Source organism: Rhincodon typus, chromosome 31 (genome assembly GCF_021869965.1).
Source record: "Rhincodon typus isolate 14 chromosome 31, sRhiTyp1.1, whole genome shotgun sequence".
NCBI lineage: Eukaryota > Metazoa > Chordata > Chondrichthyes > Orectolobiformes > Rhincodontidae > Rhincodon > Rhincodon typus.
Window position 1 is genome coordinate 21562945 of NC_063362.1, and position 16741 is coordinate 21579685.

At 41.8% G+C, this 16741-nt stretch overlaps 1 protein-coding gene across 6 annotated transcripts in view; it reads left to right on the forward strand.

Moving 5' to 3' along the window:
- Nucleotides 1-2889: 2889 nt before the first annotated feature.
- The window catches only part of plekhm2 (pleckstrin homology domain containing, family M (with RUN domain) member 2), a 62964-nt gene continuing 49112 nt past the window's right edge, over nt 2890-16741 (forward strand). For all 6 annotated transcript variants that reach the window (XR_007265295.1, XR_007265294.1, XR_007265293.1 and 3 more), the window contains exon 1: nt 2890-3102. Coding sequence is in view for 3 of the 6 variants with exons in the window: in XM_048615072.1 (XP_048471029.1) it covers nt 3043-3102 (60 nt within the window). In the remaining 3 variants the exon portion in view is untranslated. The remainder of the gene's footprint in view (nt 3103-16741) is intronic.

Consider the following 16741-nt stretch of genomic DNA (forward strand, 5'->3'; position numbering starts at 1 on the left):
AAAAAGTTTGATGGGCTAAATGGCCTACTGCTCCTATTTTCTATGCATGGGTTTTGATTCTTGCCTCTAGGCCAATATTTCAAAATTTGGACAGTAGCAACTTCTTCATCCCAATGAGCAGCTGCAAAAACTCCATTATGTGACTGGACTTTCACCCTTGCATTTTTTGGCTACAAAGGTGTTTTTCAGACTGGAGGTCTGTAACTACTGGTGTTCCATAGCGATTGGTGCTGGATCCACTTTTGTTTGTCATTTATATAAATGATTTGAATGAGAATTTAATGGGATAGTTAGCTAGTTTGCGGATGACACTAAAATTGGTGGTATAGCAGACAGTGAAGAAGGTTATCTAAGATTACAAGGAGATCTTGATCAATTGGGCCAATGAGCTGAGGAGTTTAATTTGGATAAATGCTAGGGATTGCATTTTGGTAAAACAAATAAAGGGCAGGACTTGTACTGTTCAGGGAAGGGCCGTGGGTAGTGTTGTCGAACAGAGAGACATAGGGATTCAGATACATAAAGCTGCGTCACAGGGTGGTTCAGAAGGCATTTAGCACACTTGCTTTCATTGCTTAGAACATGAGTATATGAGTTGGGATGTCATGTTGAGGTTGTACAGGACATAGGTGAAACCTCTTCTAGAATACTGTGTCCAGTTCTGGTCACCCTGTGAAAATTGGAGAGGGTGCAGAAAAGATTTACCAAGCTGCTGCTGGAACTGGATGGTTTGGTTTATAAGTAGAGGCTGCATAGGTTGGGTTTTTCTCCCACTGGAGCAAAGGAGGTTGAGGTGTGCCCCTATTGAGGTTTTATAAAATCATGAGGGTCAACGGTAAAGTGAATAACAATGGTATTTTCCCTCGGGTGGGGGAGTTCAAAACTAAGCGTCATAATTTTAAGACAAGAGGAAAAAAGATTTAAAAGGGACCTGAGAGGCAATGTTTTCACACAGAGGGTGGTTTGTATATGAAATGAACTGGCAGAGCAAGTGGTAGATGCAGGTACAATTACGATATTCAAAAGACATTTGGATAGGTACATGAATAGGAAAGGTTTAGAGGGATATGGGCCAAATACAGGCAATTGGGACCAGTTTAGTTTGGGAAAACTTGGTTGGCATGGACGAGTTGAACCGAAGGCTGTGTTTCTGTGCTGTATGATTCTATGACTCAATGACCATCCAACTCCACCCACCCTCATCTCACCTGTCACTCCAGCCACTTGGGGACCTCTGAACCTCTTTGGCCATTCAATAAGATCATGGTCAATCTGAATACTCCACATTCCCACCTAACCCCAGCAATCTTTCCTTCACCCCTCGCTTAACAAGAATCGATATGTCCCTACTTTAAAAGTATTCAGAGATTCTACCTCCACTGCCTTTTCCAGGAAGTCAGTGCCAAAGACTCACCACCATCTCCAAGAAAAAGTTGAGCCCTCATCTCTGACTTAAATGGATGAACCCTTATTTTAAACAGTGATCCAACAGAGCTCATGAAGTACAAACGACTTCTAGAAAATGTTTAGAGATGAGTTTCAATGCCAGTTTCTTACAGACTGTGGGTCCTTCCTTGGCTTCAGCAGACAGTGATACTTATTCACTGCCATTCTGCTGCATTCAGCTTTCAAGACCATCACAGGGCAAGTAACATAATCAAATGGTGGACCAGGCTTCTGAAGCTAACCAGAATATAACTTGTTATAATCATGGTTTCATATTCTGAAACATTGAGTGAAGATCAGCTTGGTGAGGTATGCAGGGAATTTCAGCAAAAGTAGTGTCATGCATCATGCACCATCAGTTCTGAGGAAGGGTCACTGGACCCAAAATGTTAACTCTGCTTTTTCCTTCACTGATGCTGCCAGACCTGCTGAGCTTTTCCAGCAACTTTGTTTTTCTTCATGCATCATGTACTTTTTTATGGAAAGCATGATTACGTGGGTCTCTTGCCCCTTTCAGTAGGTGATTGGCAAGGCGGTAGGCTAAACAATTTAAAGAAAAAAACTTTGGCATTCTTTTGATTGCTTTCTGGTAGTTGAACTGTACAAGGTGTCCGACTTGGTGAGTGTAGGCAGAGCTACTGCAGTTGCTATAACAGCCCTCACCCTTGGATTAAAGGGGGTAATATGATGCAGGGTTCCTGCAGCTGATCAGGACGCAGTGATCTCAGTGGGAAGGTAGTGCTTGGTCTGTTTTAGTCACCTGCTGAAATCCACACACAGAATGGCCACTTGGGGGAGGCATTGAACCAGTTATTAGTATGGACCTTACTACAATGCATTCAGGATACATTCTGCCCATCCTGCCTCGCAGTTTCTTTCAAAGGGCCATTCTAATTCAGAGATAGTAGGAGCTGCAGATGCTGGAGAATCTGAGATAACAAGGTGTAGAGCTGGATGAACACAGCAGGCCAAGCAGCATCATAGGAGCAGGAAAGTTGACGTTTTGGGCCTAGACCCTTCTTCAGAAAATCTAATTCATCCCATTTCCACGTAAAAATAGGAAACTCAGTATCAACTCAAATCCATACTTTATTAATACAGCGCTTGATGGGGGTCTGCTATTTCAATAGCTCAATGACACCACCTGGTGTTTTACATGGGTTGACTTTTTTTCTTGACTACCCGTGCATAATAATACGGCCAGAACTGCAACTTCAGAAGGACACTGTGGAAATAAAATCCGCCCCTTGAGGTCGTTGTGCGGCTGAAGTCCCGCCCCTTGAGGTCGTCGTCCGGCTGAAGTCCCGCCTCTTAAGGTCGTTGTCAAGTTGAAGTCCCGCCCCTTGAGGGCAGACGGCGAAGGAAACCCCGGTGCACGTCAGGCCGCTTCTGGATGTCTGACGTCATTCGGAATGCAAGAGCGCGCACGCGTGGTTATCGCTTTCCGTGGTAGGGTGCGCGGGCGAGCGTGTGGTCACGTGTCGAGGCCGGAGCGCGCGCGCGCGCCCCAACCGGTAAGGGGAGTGAACCGGGCGTCAGCGGCGAGCCCCGGGCCCTGGGCTGGTCATTGCTGATGAGGATGCTGAGGCCGCGAGTATGGAAACCCTGAAAGTGAAGGACCGGATCCTGGAGAACATCTCGCTGTCGGTGAAGCAGGTGAGAGACTGGAGTCTGCACCACCTTTACCGGCGGATTTAGTGCGTGTCATTACTGCCGACCCGTTTGGTCGCCCAGCAGCACTGCCTGAGACAGGGCGTTGTACAGAGCCAGGCAACAAAAAACTGGCTTCCATTTTTTTTTATTATGAAGCATTCCAGTGTTGTTAGGATTGCACTGTACCATTCTGCCTGTTTTCCAAGCTAAACTGCAGACCAATGTTCTGGGTTAACAACTGCATCCACCTTTTTAATAGAGAAAAGGGGTCTGGGATTGAGCAATCACATTGGCCTGATGAGCTGAATGGCCCTGGACTTGTTTCTTACTTCGCTGTAGGAGCCACGAAAGCGCTGCCTTCTCTGTTATGATGCTTTGTCGTAGGTTGGTAATCTCGACAGGAATCTTTTGACAAAAAAACGCCCTTAATCAACCTCTGTGAAAATATTACCTTGTATGCGTGCATTCTCCATCACTTAGATATTATTTGTGTTTATAACGGGCACCAGCCTTTGGCAAATAATCCTAGTTATTACCACTGAAGTAAATTGCAGAGGTGCTGCTTATAACATTAAATGTTATAGATCAATGGATCCACTAGTCATTTATCACAGTCTGAAGCATGGGAGAAGAACAAAAGAGAAGTACAGCACAGAAACAGGCCCATCGGCCTTCCAAGCCTGTACCGATCATCATGCCCTAACTAAATTTAAATAAAATCTTCTGTCCGTATCCCTCTATTCCCTCCCTATTTATGTAACCACCCAGATGCCTCTTAAATGTCACCAACTTGCCTGCTGCCACCACCTCTTCTAGCAGTGCGTTCCAGGCTCCAACCCTGGATATCCTTATCATGTTGGGGTCAGTCATCACAACAAACCTGTTCATTTAATACTTCACATTTCAAATACATACATATATTTAATGAAAACCAAAAGATCTGCAGATGCTATAAATCAGAAACAAAAACAGAAATTGCTGGAAAAGTTCAGTAGGTCTGGCAGCATCTGCGGAGAAAAATCCGAGTCAATGGTACAGGCGCTTTTTTAACAATACCATTTAGTTTGGACTTCTAAATGTTTTAAAATTGATTAGCAGAAAGTACTATGATGATGTATGGGCCACTACCTCAGTAAACTCTCACGTAGTTTGTCTGCCTTAAATTATGAATAATAAACTATGTCACCAACCCACTGGCTAGGTACAGTGGGAACTGTATTCTGTGCGGATCATTGTAATCTTGCTGAGTAGCTCCTTATTGTCTGTCATATTTGACAGTTCTTAAAGTGAAGCTCGAGGTACTGGGCAACGGGTGCTTTCAATCATGCTTCCACATTTGACTTGTCTAAATTCTGTAAATTTTTGAAGGCAATGTTGATACTGGAGATTGGAAGACTTTCTATTCTGGACACCAATTGTCAGCATCAAGCATGTTAAGTCAAACCGCTACAGAGATCCACATCCTTTGTAATTGAATGACATTCTCTTTATTTTTTTCAATGAATGAAAATTCAAACTAAAATTCAATGACTGACTTTAACATTGTAAATTCTTCAGTGTATTCCAAATCCAATTTATTTTAGCAAAGAAGAGAGCGTGCCTCTTCTTTGTAGAAATGCCTATTCAAGAATTAATATTTGGAGTAAATTCATTGTTAATCCATTCACATTTGCTAAGGAATGTAATAACTAAACATATTTAAATATTTGCACACTGTACCAATATAGGTGTTTGATCATTCTGCCACAGTATGTAACTAGCAAAACAAATACAGCAGCAATTGTTATACAATGCAGAAAAGATCTCATTTATGCTCAGCAGATCCAACATCATATTGAAGAAGTTAATTGTGGGTTCTACTAAAATAATATTCAGTAGATAAAACCCTGGTGAATTTCTATGTCACATTTCTGCTCAGGTTGCCTACTTCTGTAGAATTGGGGCTATAGTCTGAGAAATAGGGCTAAACCATTCAGGAGAAATGTTAGGATGCACTTCTACAAAGAATGGTAGAGATTTGAACTCTCTTCTACCAATGAAAATGGATGCAAAATCAGTTGTTAATTCTAAATGTGAGATTTTTTGTTAAGCAAAGGTATTAAGGGATATGGGCCAAAGGCAGGTATGTGGATTTATGTCACAGATCAACCATTATTTGATTGATGGAACAGGCTTAAGGGGTTGAATGGCATACTCCTATTCCTGTGTTTCCTAGTTGAGAATTTTTAATTGTCCATACTTAAAGAATAAATTGAACTAATAAATTCCTGCTCATGATGTTGATGGTAATGCCAGTTGGGCTATGTTGAACAGCATGGTTTTGTCCTTCATTGGAGCTGATGATCTTTTATACTGTATGGTACATGGGTTCTGGATTGGCAATTTGGGATCCAGCTGATGTACTTTTGGTTTCAGCTCTTGTATCTAACACTAAACTGTGTGAAGTGAGTCCTGTGGATTGTGTTGGTATTGATTGAAATCATGTCCGTTGTGCTCCTCCATGGCTGAAAACCACATTGCGACCCAGGGCGGGTTCCTGAGCTACAGGGAGGAGATGGTTGGGGAGGAACTTGACGATGACTTTTCCAATAGTCGATAGCAAGGAGATTCCCCTGTAGTTACCACAGTTGGCCTCGTTCCCTTTTCTGGAAATGCTTGTGACTATCGCATCTTGGAGCTCTCCCAGGATGCTTTCCTCCTTCCAGATAAGGCACATAAGGGCATGTAGCTGCAGCAAGAGTTTTTTGCCTCCCTACTTCAAAGCCTCAGCAGGGGTACCATGTCCTCCAGAAGCCTTGCTGATCTTAAGCTGGCAGATGGCCTTCACTACTTTGTGCAGAGCCGGGGTGTTGCTGAACTCGTGGCATGTAGCAAGCTGTGGGATGCATTCGAGGATGCTTGGATCGATGATAGAGCCCTGAAAAGAAGTAACAAATGCTGCATTGCTAATGCAAACAGCCGAGGGTGGTTTTTACAGTGCGACAGCTGCAGGAGAAATGCAGAGAAAAGAACCTTACCCTGTACATGGCCTCCTTTGACCTTCCAAAGGCCGTTGATATTGTCAATTGGGAAGCATTGCGGTGCGGCCTTCTCCACTTTGGTTGCACCATGAAGTTTGTCATCATCCTTTGCCTGCTCTGTGATGATATGGAAGTCATGGTAATAACAAATGGCTCCACCACCGAACCATCCCCCATTCGGTCCCCAGTATCAAGCAGGGCTGCGTCATCGCCTGAACACTGTTCTCGATCTACCTCGTTGCAGTGCTTCACCTCACCGCCGACAAGCTCCCTGCTGGAGTGGAGCTAACTCACAGAACCAGCAGGAAATTGTTCAATCTCTGTCACCTTCAAGCCAAAACCAAAGTCACCCCAACCACTCACCGAGCTGCAGTATGCAAATAATGCCTGCGTTTGTGCAATTTCGGAGGATGTGCTCCAGACCATCATCAGCACCTTTGCGGAGGCATATGAGAGCATGAATCTCATTCTGTATGTCCGCGAGATGAAGGTCCTCCACCAACCTGGCCTGGAATTGTGGAATGAATCCCCAATCATCAAGGCCCATGGGGAGGCCTTAAGAGAACATTGACCACTTCCAATACCTCCTGTCGGCCAAAGCAGTTATTGTTGAAGAGATCCAGCACCACCTCCAGTCTGCTAGCGCAGTCTTTGGCTGCCTGAGGGAAAGGGTGTTGGAGGACAACAACATCAGATGCAACATCAAGATGCTGGTTTACAGAGCTCTGGTGGTTTCCGGCCTTCTATATGGCTCTGAGACATGGACTGTCTACAGCAGACACCTCAAGGCACTGGAGCTATACCACCAATGCTGCTTGTGCAAGATCCTGCAAATCTGCTGGGGAAGAAAGACGCACCAATACCAGTGTCCTCAATCAGGCCAACATCGAGGCACTGATCATCCTTGATTGGCCACGATGGACTGGGCATGTCGTCTGTGTGACCAACACGAGATTCCCCAGCTTCAATACGGCAGGTGAGCCCCGTGTGGATAGAGGAAGCTCTTCAGGGATACTCTCAAGGCCTACCTGGTGAAGTGCAGCATTCCCACAGACCCCTGGGAATTACTGGCCCAAGACCATCCAAAGTGGAGGAGCAACAATCTGAAAGGTGTCAAGTACCTCAAGGCTTGCTATGCTGGGAGAAAGCAGAAGCCAGACGATTAAACAGTGTAAGGAGTGCACTGCCACACCAACACTCCACCCACCCTTTCCCACAACCACCCGCTGCCCGAAGTGTTAAAAAAAACCTGCATCAGTCTGAACAGCAACCTACAGACTCGCCCTGAGAGTGGAAGAGAGTTATCCTTGTCTGTAAGGGACAGCCAATGATGTTGGTATTTATTAAATTTTTTTAAAGTTAATAATGGAGTTGGGTACAATTAACAACGTTTAACAGGTATCTGGATGGGTGCATGAATAGGAAGGTTTTAGAGGGGTATGGTCCAAATGCTGTCACATGGGACTAGATCAGTTTAGGATATCCGGTCAGCACAGATGAGTTGGACTGAAGTGTCTGTTTCCGTGCTGCATGACTCTAAAAGATACTCCACACGTTTATGTAATGTGGAACAGATCGAGAATAAATTTCCATTTAGTGTTCCACAAGATAGTCCCAGATCATTTGGTTAGATCCAACACTGCTTGATCAAGCCCTTCCAACTGTGACATTTTTAAATGATGATAAGCTGTTTGCACGGCTCCTTTAAATGTACTTTATTCTTGGATTTGGTTGGTCTCCGAGATGAAAATTGCTGTATTCTGTTTTTGTGATGCTTGCCGTCCAATAGATATTTGATTCTTCTAGTTTAAAAATACTGCAACTCTTCTTAGCTTTGCTTACTGCCTAAGTAAAATCTACAGTGTGATGTCTAAATGTCATTGGCCTCCAGAGCTTCCGTTTCGGCCCTGCATTGACTATACCCCTCCTCATGGTCATACTTAAAAACAGCATTGCTGTCCATTGCCCACCCCTTCTACCAGTGGCTGTGGGTAAATTTATTATGATCTACACAAACCAGCAAGGTCCTGGGTTCATTTTCTGGCCTATGCTTTGCAAGGCAGTTGTCCTTGAAAGGTAGTGAAGTCCAAATTTTGAACCATGTTGATGTATATTTTTCCATTAACAATCCTACGGAGCACTCCTTGTATAATTACACATTGCAAATTGCAGACCCAGAAATGTTCAAGTAGAGCATTAACATAGATTTATTTTTAAAAGCAACCTGTTCTGTGATGTCATTACACACTTCTGAAGCAGGTCGGACTTGAACCTGGGCCTTCTGGTTCAAAGGTAGTGGTGCTACCTCTATGGCATGAGTCATCTAAAGTAACCACCACTACTAACACATTATTGATTACTGAGCCTGTATTTTGTTTTAATCAACCTGTTTAGAGCTGTTCTGACACACCTCTAGGGCAGCTGGGACTTGAACCCAAGCTTCATGGCTCAGAAGTAGGCATATTTAATCAACCTGTTAACAGATGAAATTGTACACGCTTAGACCAAGTGGGACTTGTACCTGGCCTCCTAGCCCAAAGGTACGAATCCTACCACTGTGCCACAACAGCCCTATCAATGGAACAAAGAAGAATTTGGAACAGCTGCTGCAGGCTAAGTGCTCAGTTTAATAAGATTTAGTCTTTGCAGCGATGTTGTAAGAAGCCATTCTATTTATAAAAGCTAAATACCATTCTTCGAGAGGGAGAAGTTTCTGTGCCTTAACAGTTTGAAAGGTCACCCGTCGATCTGCAAATGTGTGCAAGGGGTGAACAGTGTTAGTGAACTGCACTCTAAAATAGCAAATGGTGGTATGAGCTAACCTGATTTTTCTGCAGAGGGAACCTGTTGCTAGTGTGACACTTGCCAATTTCTCCAACCCCATCCAGGGTACTACTTTAATAAATAGTTTAAATTTCCCAGGATGTGAGAGGAGCTAACTGTGTGTCACTGAGTTATGTATCTGAGTGAATTCCATTGCTTTGTAATGTATGTGTAGTTTGTAAACAGGAGTGTTGAGAATCATATAATACTTCTGATTAAAAGAATGTAACCACTGACTCATCATTGGCAACACTGCAGGGCATCTTGTATAAATAACTTTTAAAAAGTATAGCAAACATGATTGAATGACATTTGAGTAAAGGAAACTTGTTCCCAACTTGTGTGCACAAAGCATTTTAAATGTGGTTTATTGGTAAATGTTGGATAACTATAGCAGTGCAGTGAAAGGAAGAAATGTGGAATTCATTGAAGATTGGTTTGCAGAGTGGCAAGATGAGAGTAGGCATTCAAAGTACTTGGAGGACATGGATCCTCTATCAGTTAGGCAACTAGATACAGTAGCACTGATTACTGCACATTCAGTAATTTGTTTTATATGGATTGAAAGGCACATTCTTAAATATTTTTAACTGGATTAGTAACTAAAGAAGCAAATCGTAAACCGGGCATAAAATATTTTTCTCCATCTAAACAATCCAAACTAGTCCCACTGTTCTTGTTTATTCTCCATCCCTTTGTGTTCTTCTTTGCAAACATCCAGTAGTTTATTTAAAGGAATTTATGGAGTCTTCCACAACAGTTTCCAAGAATTTCAAATTCTAGCCACCTCTGTGTAACAAATCCATTTACACCCCCTTTTCTGATCATCTTAAAATAGCGCACACCATTGCTGTCCCAGATCAGCAGAAAAGGCACTGTCATTATTTCTGACTGATGCCATTTAATGTTCTGAGCTTTAGTGTAGAAAAATATCCTAATTTCTCAAACATCTAGCATTATTGCTTAGTGGAGTGGAGCATAAGTGCTTAAAAAACTTGACATTATTGGGATATCGTAGTTCACTTGGTCCCTTAGACGCCATAAGCATTTCCCTCCACCACAGGCTACATTGTGTCAGATCTCTCCGAAGGTTATTTCAGCTGTAATGCTCTCTCTCCTTTAGCAGCAAGCAGTATGAAGAGCAATATAATGGGTATATTATCTGGTCCACATTGCTCTCCAATATTAGACAGTGTAACAGGATTTTCTGTTCACACACCTAGGTGGAATTAGATTCCCACATCCAGAAATTACATCACAATGAATTCAAATTTTCCATTCATTTTTAAACTCTGATGCGATATTGTGTGGGTTATAGGCAAATGGTTCTCCCTGCCTAATTTGTCTGTGCTTGTTTAGCCCAGGCTCTCTCGGCTGGAGAATCTAACCCTGTATCTTGAGGGAGTGAAACATCTGGAGATATTCTGTCACAGATGTATGCAGTGGTGTTTGTGAATCTTTCCTGACAACATTGGAACACCTTGTTCTTAAGCATAACCAGAGATCATTAATAGGGCAATAAAAATAGAAAATGCTGGCAGTACATAGCAGACCTGACAGTATCTGAACAGGGAAAAGTAGTCAACAGGTCTGTTTAACTACTGACAAACCTGTTTTGTATTTCCAGTGTTTTCTGTTCTAATTCTGAATTTTTAGCAGTCTTTGAAAAATAGCCAATTGTTTTATGGGAACTGTAGAATTGCAGTGAAAAATTGAAAAGTTTGAAGAGAAGAAAATTCCAACTGTGCTTCACCTTAATATTTAATTGGTAAGCACTTGAGTTAGTTATTAATAAGTGTCACTGAGCAGCCTCTGCCACAAATGGTATTGTTTGATTTACAGTTCAATGTTGTAAACCAAGCTTTGAGTTAAAATTGTAGATCTCTTTTCTCTACATGTCTGGTGAATTTTTGGAAGATGTCTGGTGGTTGTTTTGAATAAAACAGAAAGGCATAGTAATGCTAATGCCCAAAATGAACCTTGTCCCCAGCAGTTTCTATGGCTGCTGCTTCCTTTCTCCCCTTTACATCTACAAAATTTAGGGAAATTACATTTGGTATCGTCTGTAAAAGTCATGTAAAAATGCATAGTTTCTCAGAAGTAGGGACTGAAGCTTAAAGTAACAACATCAGCATTGAAGGAGCAAAGAACAGAAGGGAAGGTATCTAGGACATGTACAAATCCAAACGTAGAATTGGCATTGGAATAATACCCTTACATATGAATAATATCCATATTACCTGGACGTGAAGTAAATAAGGCAAAACTGTTGATCAATGTTGCTTGTGTTACAGTAAGGTTCTGCATTGACTGTTGAGGTGATTTGCGCCCCCAGTCCAAAGATGTGCAGGCTAGGTGGATTAGCCATGGGAAATGCAGGTTTACAGGGTTAAGGTAGGGGGGTTGGATCTGGGTGGGATGCTCTTCAGAGGGTTGGTGTGGACTCAATAGGCTGAATGGCCTGCTTCCACACTGTAGGGATTCTATGATTCTAAGTTTATCAGAAGTGTTGTTTATAGCAACAGGAATAAGCCAAACAGCCCATCAAGTCTGCTTTGCCATTCAAAAAGATCATTGCTTCCACTTTAATGCTTTTTTTCTCAATATACCTTTATGTACTGTGGTATATAGAAATCTCTCAATCTATAAGCATACTAAATCTGCTTCCACAGCGCTCTGTGGTGGAGAATTCCAAAAATTAACAGCACTTTGCATAAAGTAAAACTCCTCATCTCGGTCTTAACAGGCTTTCTCCTTATTTTGAAGTTGTACCCTCTTGTTCTCGACTACCCAACCAGAGTGAACAACTTACCTGCCTCTACCCTGTGTATCCTTTTAAGTAATTTGTAGGTTTCAATGAGGTCACCTCATTCTTTGATTCTCCAGAATCCCCAGTTTTCCCAATGTCTCTTCAAAAGACAGTTCCACCACCCCAGGAACAAGACTGATGAACTTTTGTACTCCCTCTATGGCAATAATATCCTTCTCAAAGTAAGGAGGCTAAAATGGTGCAACTACTCCAAATGCAGTTCAACTAAGGTTCTCTGCAATGAAGAAAGGTTTTGTTATTCCTGTACTCAAATCCCCTTGTAATAAATTGCTATACCTTCATGTTAGCCTTCATTGACTTATTGGTGATGATAATGCAGGTCGTTTATATGTTTACATTTTCTAACCTCTAACTTCTAAGAAATACTTTGTCCATCTTCCTACCAAAATGGAAACCCTTACTTTTTTTCACATTAGCGCTGCTGCCTCACAGTGCCAAGGACCCAGGTTCAATTCTACCCTCCGATGACTGTCTTTGTGGAGTTTGCACATTCTCCTGGTGTTTGCGTGGATTTCCCCCCAGGTGCTTCGGTTTCCACTGACAATCCAGATGTGAAGTTAGGTGGATTGGCCATGCTAAATTGCGGTGTCTAGGGATGTTCAAGGTAGGTGCATTACAGAGTTACAGGGATAGGCTAGGTGTGAAGCTCTGATTTGCATGCTGTTCAGAGGGTCTGTGTGGACTTGGTGGGCTGAATGGCCCACTTCCACACTGTAGGGATTCTGTTCTGTATTCCATCTGCTATCCTCTTGCCCATTCACTAAGTCTATCCACATCCTCTTGGGAAGGAAAGGATAGCTTAAAAGCCTTTTGAAAATTCAAATGTGCCATATCCACCAATATCCCTCTATCCACTGTGATATATCCCCCAAACTCTACTAGGCTCATCAAACAATAGAAACATGCTGATTGTGCCCAGTCAGATCATTATTATCGAAGTGCTAATTTATCACATCCTTTCTGATAGATTGTAATATTTTTCCTAATACTGATGTTAGGCTAACAAATCTGTTCCGCTGTTTCCCCTCTCTCTCCCTTCCTAAGTAGTGGAGTGTCACTTTTAGCCCTCCAATCTGCAGAAACCATTCCAAAACTCATAGAATTTTGGAAAATGATCATCAATGCATCCACTATCTCCAAAGCTCCCCCATTTATTGTACTGGACTGTAGAATCGGGTTCTGTTGATTTATCAACTTTCAGTCACGTTAATTTCTCCAGCACAACCTATTTTATAAATGCTGATTTAGTTCCTCATACACCCTCGTTCCTTGCATCTCTAAATCTGGGGAAATTTCTCATTCTCCTCTGTGAAAACAGAGACAAGGTAGGTATTTATCATTTCACTATTCCACATTATAAATTCTTCTGACTCTGCCTCGGTGATGGATACGAATTTGTCTTATACACATGTTTCCTTTTTACGTAGAAGATTTTACAGTTATTTTTGTGATTTGCTAGTTTACTTTCATATCCTATAGTCATTTTATCTGTTTTTGGTCCTCATTTGCTGTATTCTAAAATCCTCCCAATTCTTGCGTTTACTACTGTTTCTGGCATCTTTATAGACGTCACTTTAATCTTATACAATTCTTAATTTTTGTTGGCCGTAGTTGACAAATGTTTTTGTGGATTTTATGTGTTGATGGAACTTAACTGCTGTAAACTATGTAATAACTATCCATTGTCTATGTATCATCATACCTTTTTAATGTCTTTGTCCCAATGAATCTCAACCAATTTGTCCCTCATGCCTTATTTATTTCCTGTTTTCAAATTTAACTTCCTGGCGATCGATTATCTAACCCACTTTGAAACATAGTGTAAAATTCTTGTTGTATCATGTTGTACAGGATGTTAGTGAGGCCTCTTTTGGAGTCTTGTGTGCAGTTCTGGTCACCCTGCTATAGGAAGCATATTATTAAATTGGAGAGGATTCAGAAGAGATTTACCAGGATGTTGCCAGGAATGGAGGGTTTGAGTTATAAAAATAGGCTGGGATGTTTTTCACTGGAGCGTATACGGTTGAGGGGTTACCTTAGAGGTTTATAAAATCATGAGGGGCATAGATAAGGTGAATAACGAGGATAGTTGCCCTAGAGTAGGGAAGTTCAAAACCAGGGGGACATATTTTTAAGACGAGGGGAGAAAGTTTTAAAAAGGACGTGAGGGGCAACTTTTTTTACACAGTGTGTGGTTCTATATGTGGAATAAGCTGCCAGAGGAAGTGGTGGATGCAGGTACAGTGACAACCTTTAAGAGATATTTGGATAAGTACGTGAATAGGAAAGGTTTGGAGGGATATGGGCAAAGCTCGGGCAAGTGAGACCTAGTTTAGTTTGGAAACATGGTTGGTGTGGACTAGTTGGACCGAAGGGTCTATTTCCATGCTGTATAATTCAAAAGATTATTAAATTAGTCTTTTTTTTTTGTAGCTATATGTTTCTAGATCTAAAATAGCTTGTTCTTTAGTTGGTCCCTCAACATTGTTGTTCGAGAAAGCTATCCCTAATATATCCCAGAAACACTTTCTCCACTGCACTAGTGCTCATTAGGCTTGCCTGATCCATACTCAGATTGAAATTACTCATGAATGCTGTATTATCCAATCTTCTGATTAATACCATGCCCCACATCACCAGCTCTATTTGGTAGTTTATAACCAACTCCTACCAATGTTAGCTTTTTCTGTTTCTCATATCACATCTTTTGTGTACCTAAACCTTCGAGGCATACAGGAGTGTTCTCAAACAAAATTTGATATGAGCCACAGAAGGAGATATTACGGCAATGACCAAAAACTTAGTGGTAAGTTTTAAAGAACGTCTTAAAGGAGGGGAGAGAAGTAGAGAGAGAGAATCAGAGATGTACAGCACAGAAACAGACCCTTCAGTCTAACTCGTCCACGCCAACCAGATATCCTAAATTAATCTCATCCCATTTGCAAGCAATTGGCCCGTATCCCTCTAAACCTTTCCTATTCTTATACTTATCCAGATGCCTTTTAAATGTTGTGATTTTACCAGTCTCCTCCACTTCCTCTGGCACTTCATTCTATACGTGCACCTCCCTCTGCGTGAAAATGTTGCCCCTCAGATCCCTTTTAAATCTTCCACCTCTCAACTTAAACCTATGCCCTCTAGCTTTGGACTCCCCTAACCTGGGGAAAAGACCTTGACTATTCATCCTATCTGTGCCCCTCATGATTTTATAAACTTCTATAAGATCACTCCTCAGTCTCTGATGCTGCAGGGAAAATAGCCCCAACCTACTCGGCCTTTCCCATTAACTCAAGCTGTCCAACCCTGGGAATACGCTTGTAAATCTTTTCTGCACCCTTTCAAATTTATCAACATATTTCCTACAGTAGGGAGGCCAGGGCTGAATGCAGTATTCCAAAAGTGGCCTAACCCAGTCCTGTACAGCCGCAACATGACATCCTAATTCATATACTTAATGCACTGACCAATAAAGGCAAGTGTACCAAACACCACCTTCACTACTCCTGTTACCTGTGACTCCACAGATTTAGGGAGGGAATTTGGGAGCTAAAGCCATGGCTACCAGCAGTTAAGTAATTAAAATTAGGAATGCTTTAGAAATCGTGGCAGCAAGAGGATTGATGAGCATGTGTGAAGGCAAAATGGGTGCTGTAGTGCTGGTGAAGCGTAGTAATAGGTTGAGTTGAGACCATAGAGCATTTGACAACTGGGATGAAGATTTTAAAATCAAGGCATTGCTCAGGCAGACTCCAATGTAGATCAATGAGGAATGAGGAAAGAATAAAAAGAAAGTTCTGTGAAAAAGTGGAAGGCAGTGATTAAATGCCAAAAGGGAGGATAATGGGTCACACAGACACAAAAGATGAGCATAAGGTTGTAAATTATAACAGCAGAATCTTTTATCAGCACATGCTATCAGAATAAAATGGGAGCAGCGGTTATAATTCACCAATGTTAAGTTCAGATTCTCTAAACTGCCTAATTAAAGATGAGGTGCTGTTCCTCAAGCTTCTGTTGAGCTTCATTGCAAACTGTGTAGGAGGCTGAGGTCAGAGTGGAAGAGAGAATTAAAATGACCAGCAACCAAATCTTTGGATCTTGCCTGCATGCTGAACAAATGTGCTCAGCAAAATAATTATCCAGTTTGCTTTTGATCTTCCCAAACTCGAGGAGAGTGTGTTGTGAGAAGCAAGTATGGTCTACTGAACAAAAAGATATTGAAGTAAATCGCTGTTTAAGTGGAAAAGGTATTTGGGGTTTTGGACAGTGAGAAGGTCAAGTATTGAGTCTCTTGCCCTTGTATGGGAAGATATGGGGTTATTGGGTGATTGAAGGGCGAACCAGTGTTTGTTCTCCATTTTTGCTGCATGTTCTGCTGTATTTCTAGCATTTTTTTTAAATTTCAGATTGCCAGAATTGGTTAATTTTAATAGAAATAAGTTCTTTTGTATTTGGTACCTGGATCAGACTTGTAGTGAAGTGCCCCTGGTCACTCAAAATGTCTACAAAGTCTCAACAGTGTTTTTCTTTTATTATCGCTTTTGCAAAGTTAATTAGTTCTTGCAAACTTCTACCCATCCTTTTGATGTCCAAAAAAGTTGCAATCACTGGGAAGCTAAAATAAAATGAATACATGTTGGAAGTGTCAGAATTAAAAATCCATTCTGGCATTTGAATTGAACTGAATTAGGTTTATTGTCAGGTCAGGTCAGGCAGCGTCAGAGGATCAGGAGAGTCGACGTTTTGGGCCTGGATCCTGATGAAGGGTCAAAGCCTGAAGCGTCAACTCTCCTCCTCTGATGATACCTGACCACCTGTGTTCCTCCAGCTCCACACTACATCGACTCTGACTCCAGCATCTGCAGTTCTTGCTATCTCCGTAGGTTTATTGTCACATGTACTCACATGAGCACAGTGAAGTTTTACAAGTCACCACTTATGGTGCCATCATAGTTACAGAGGTATCTAG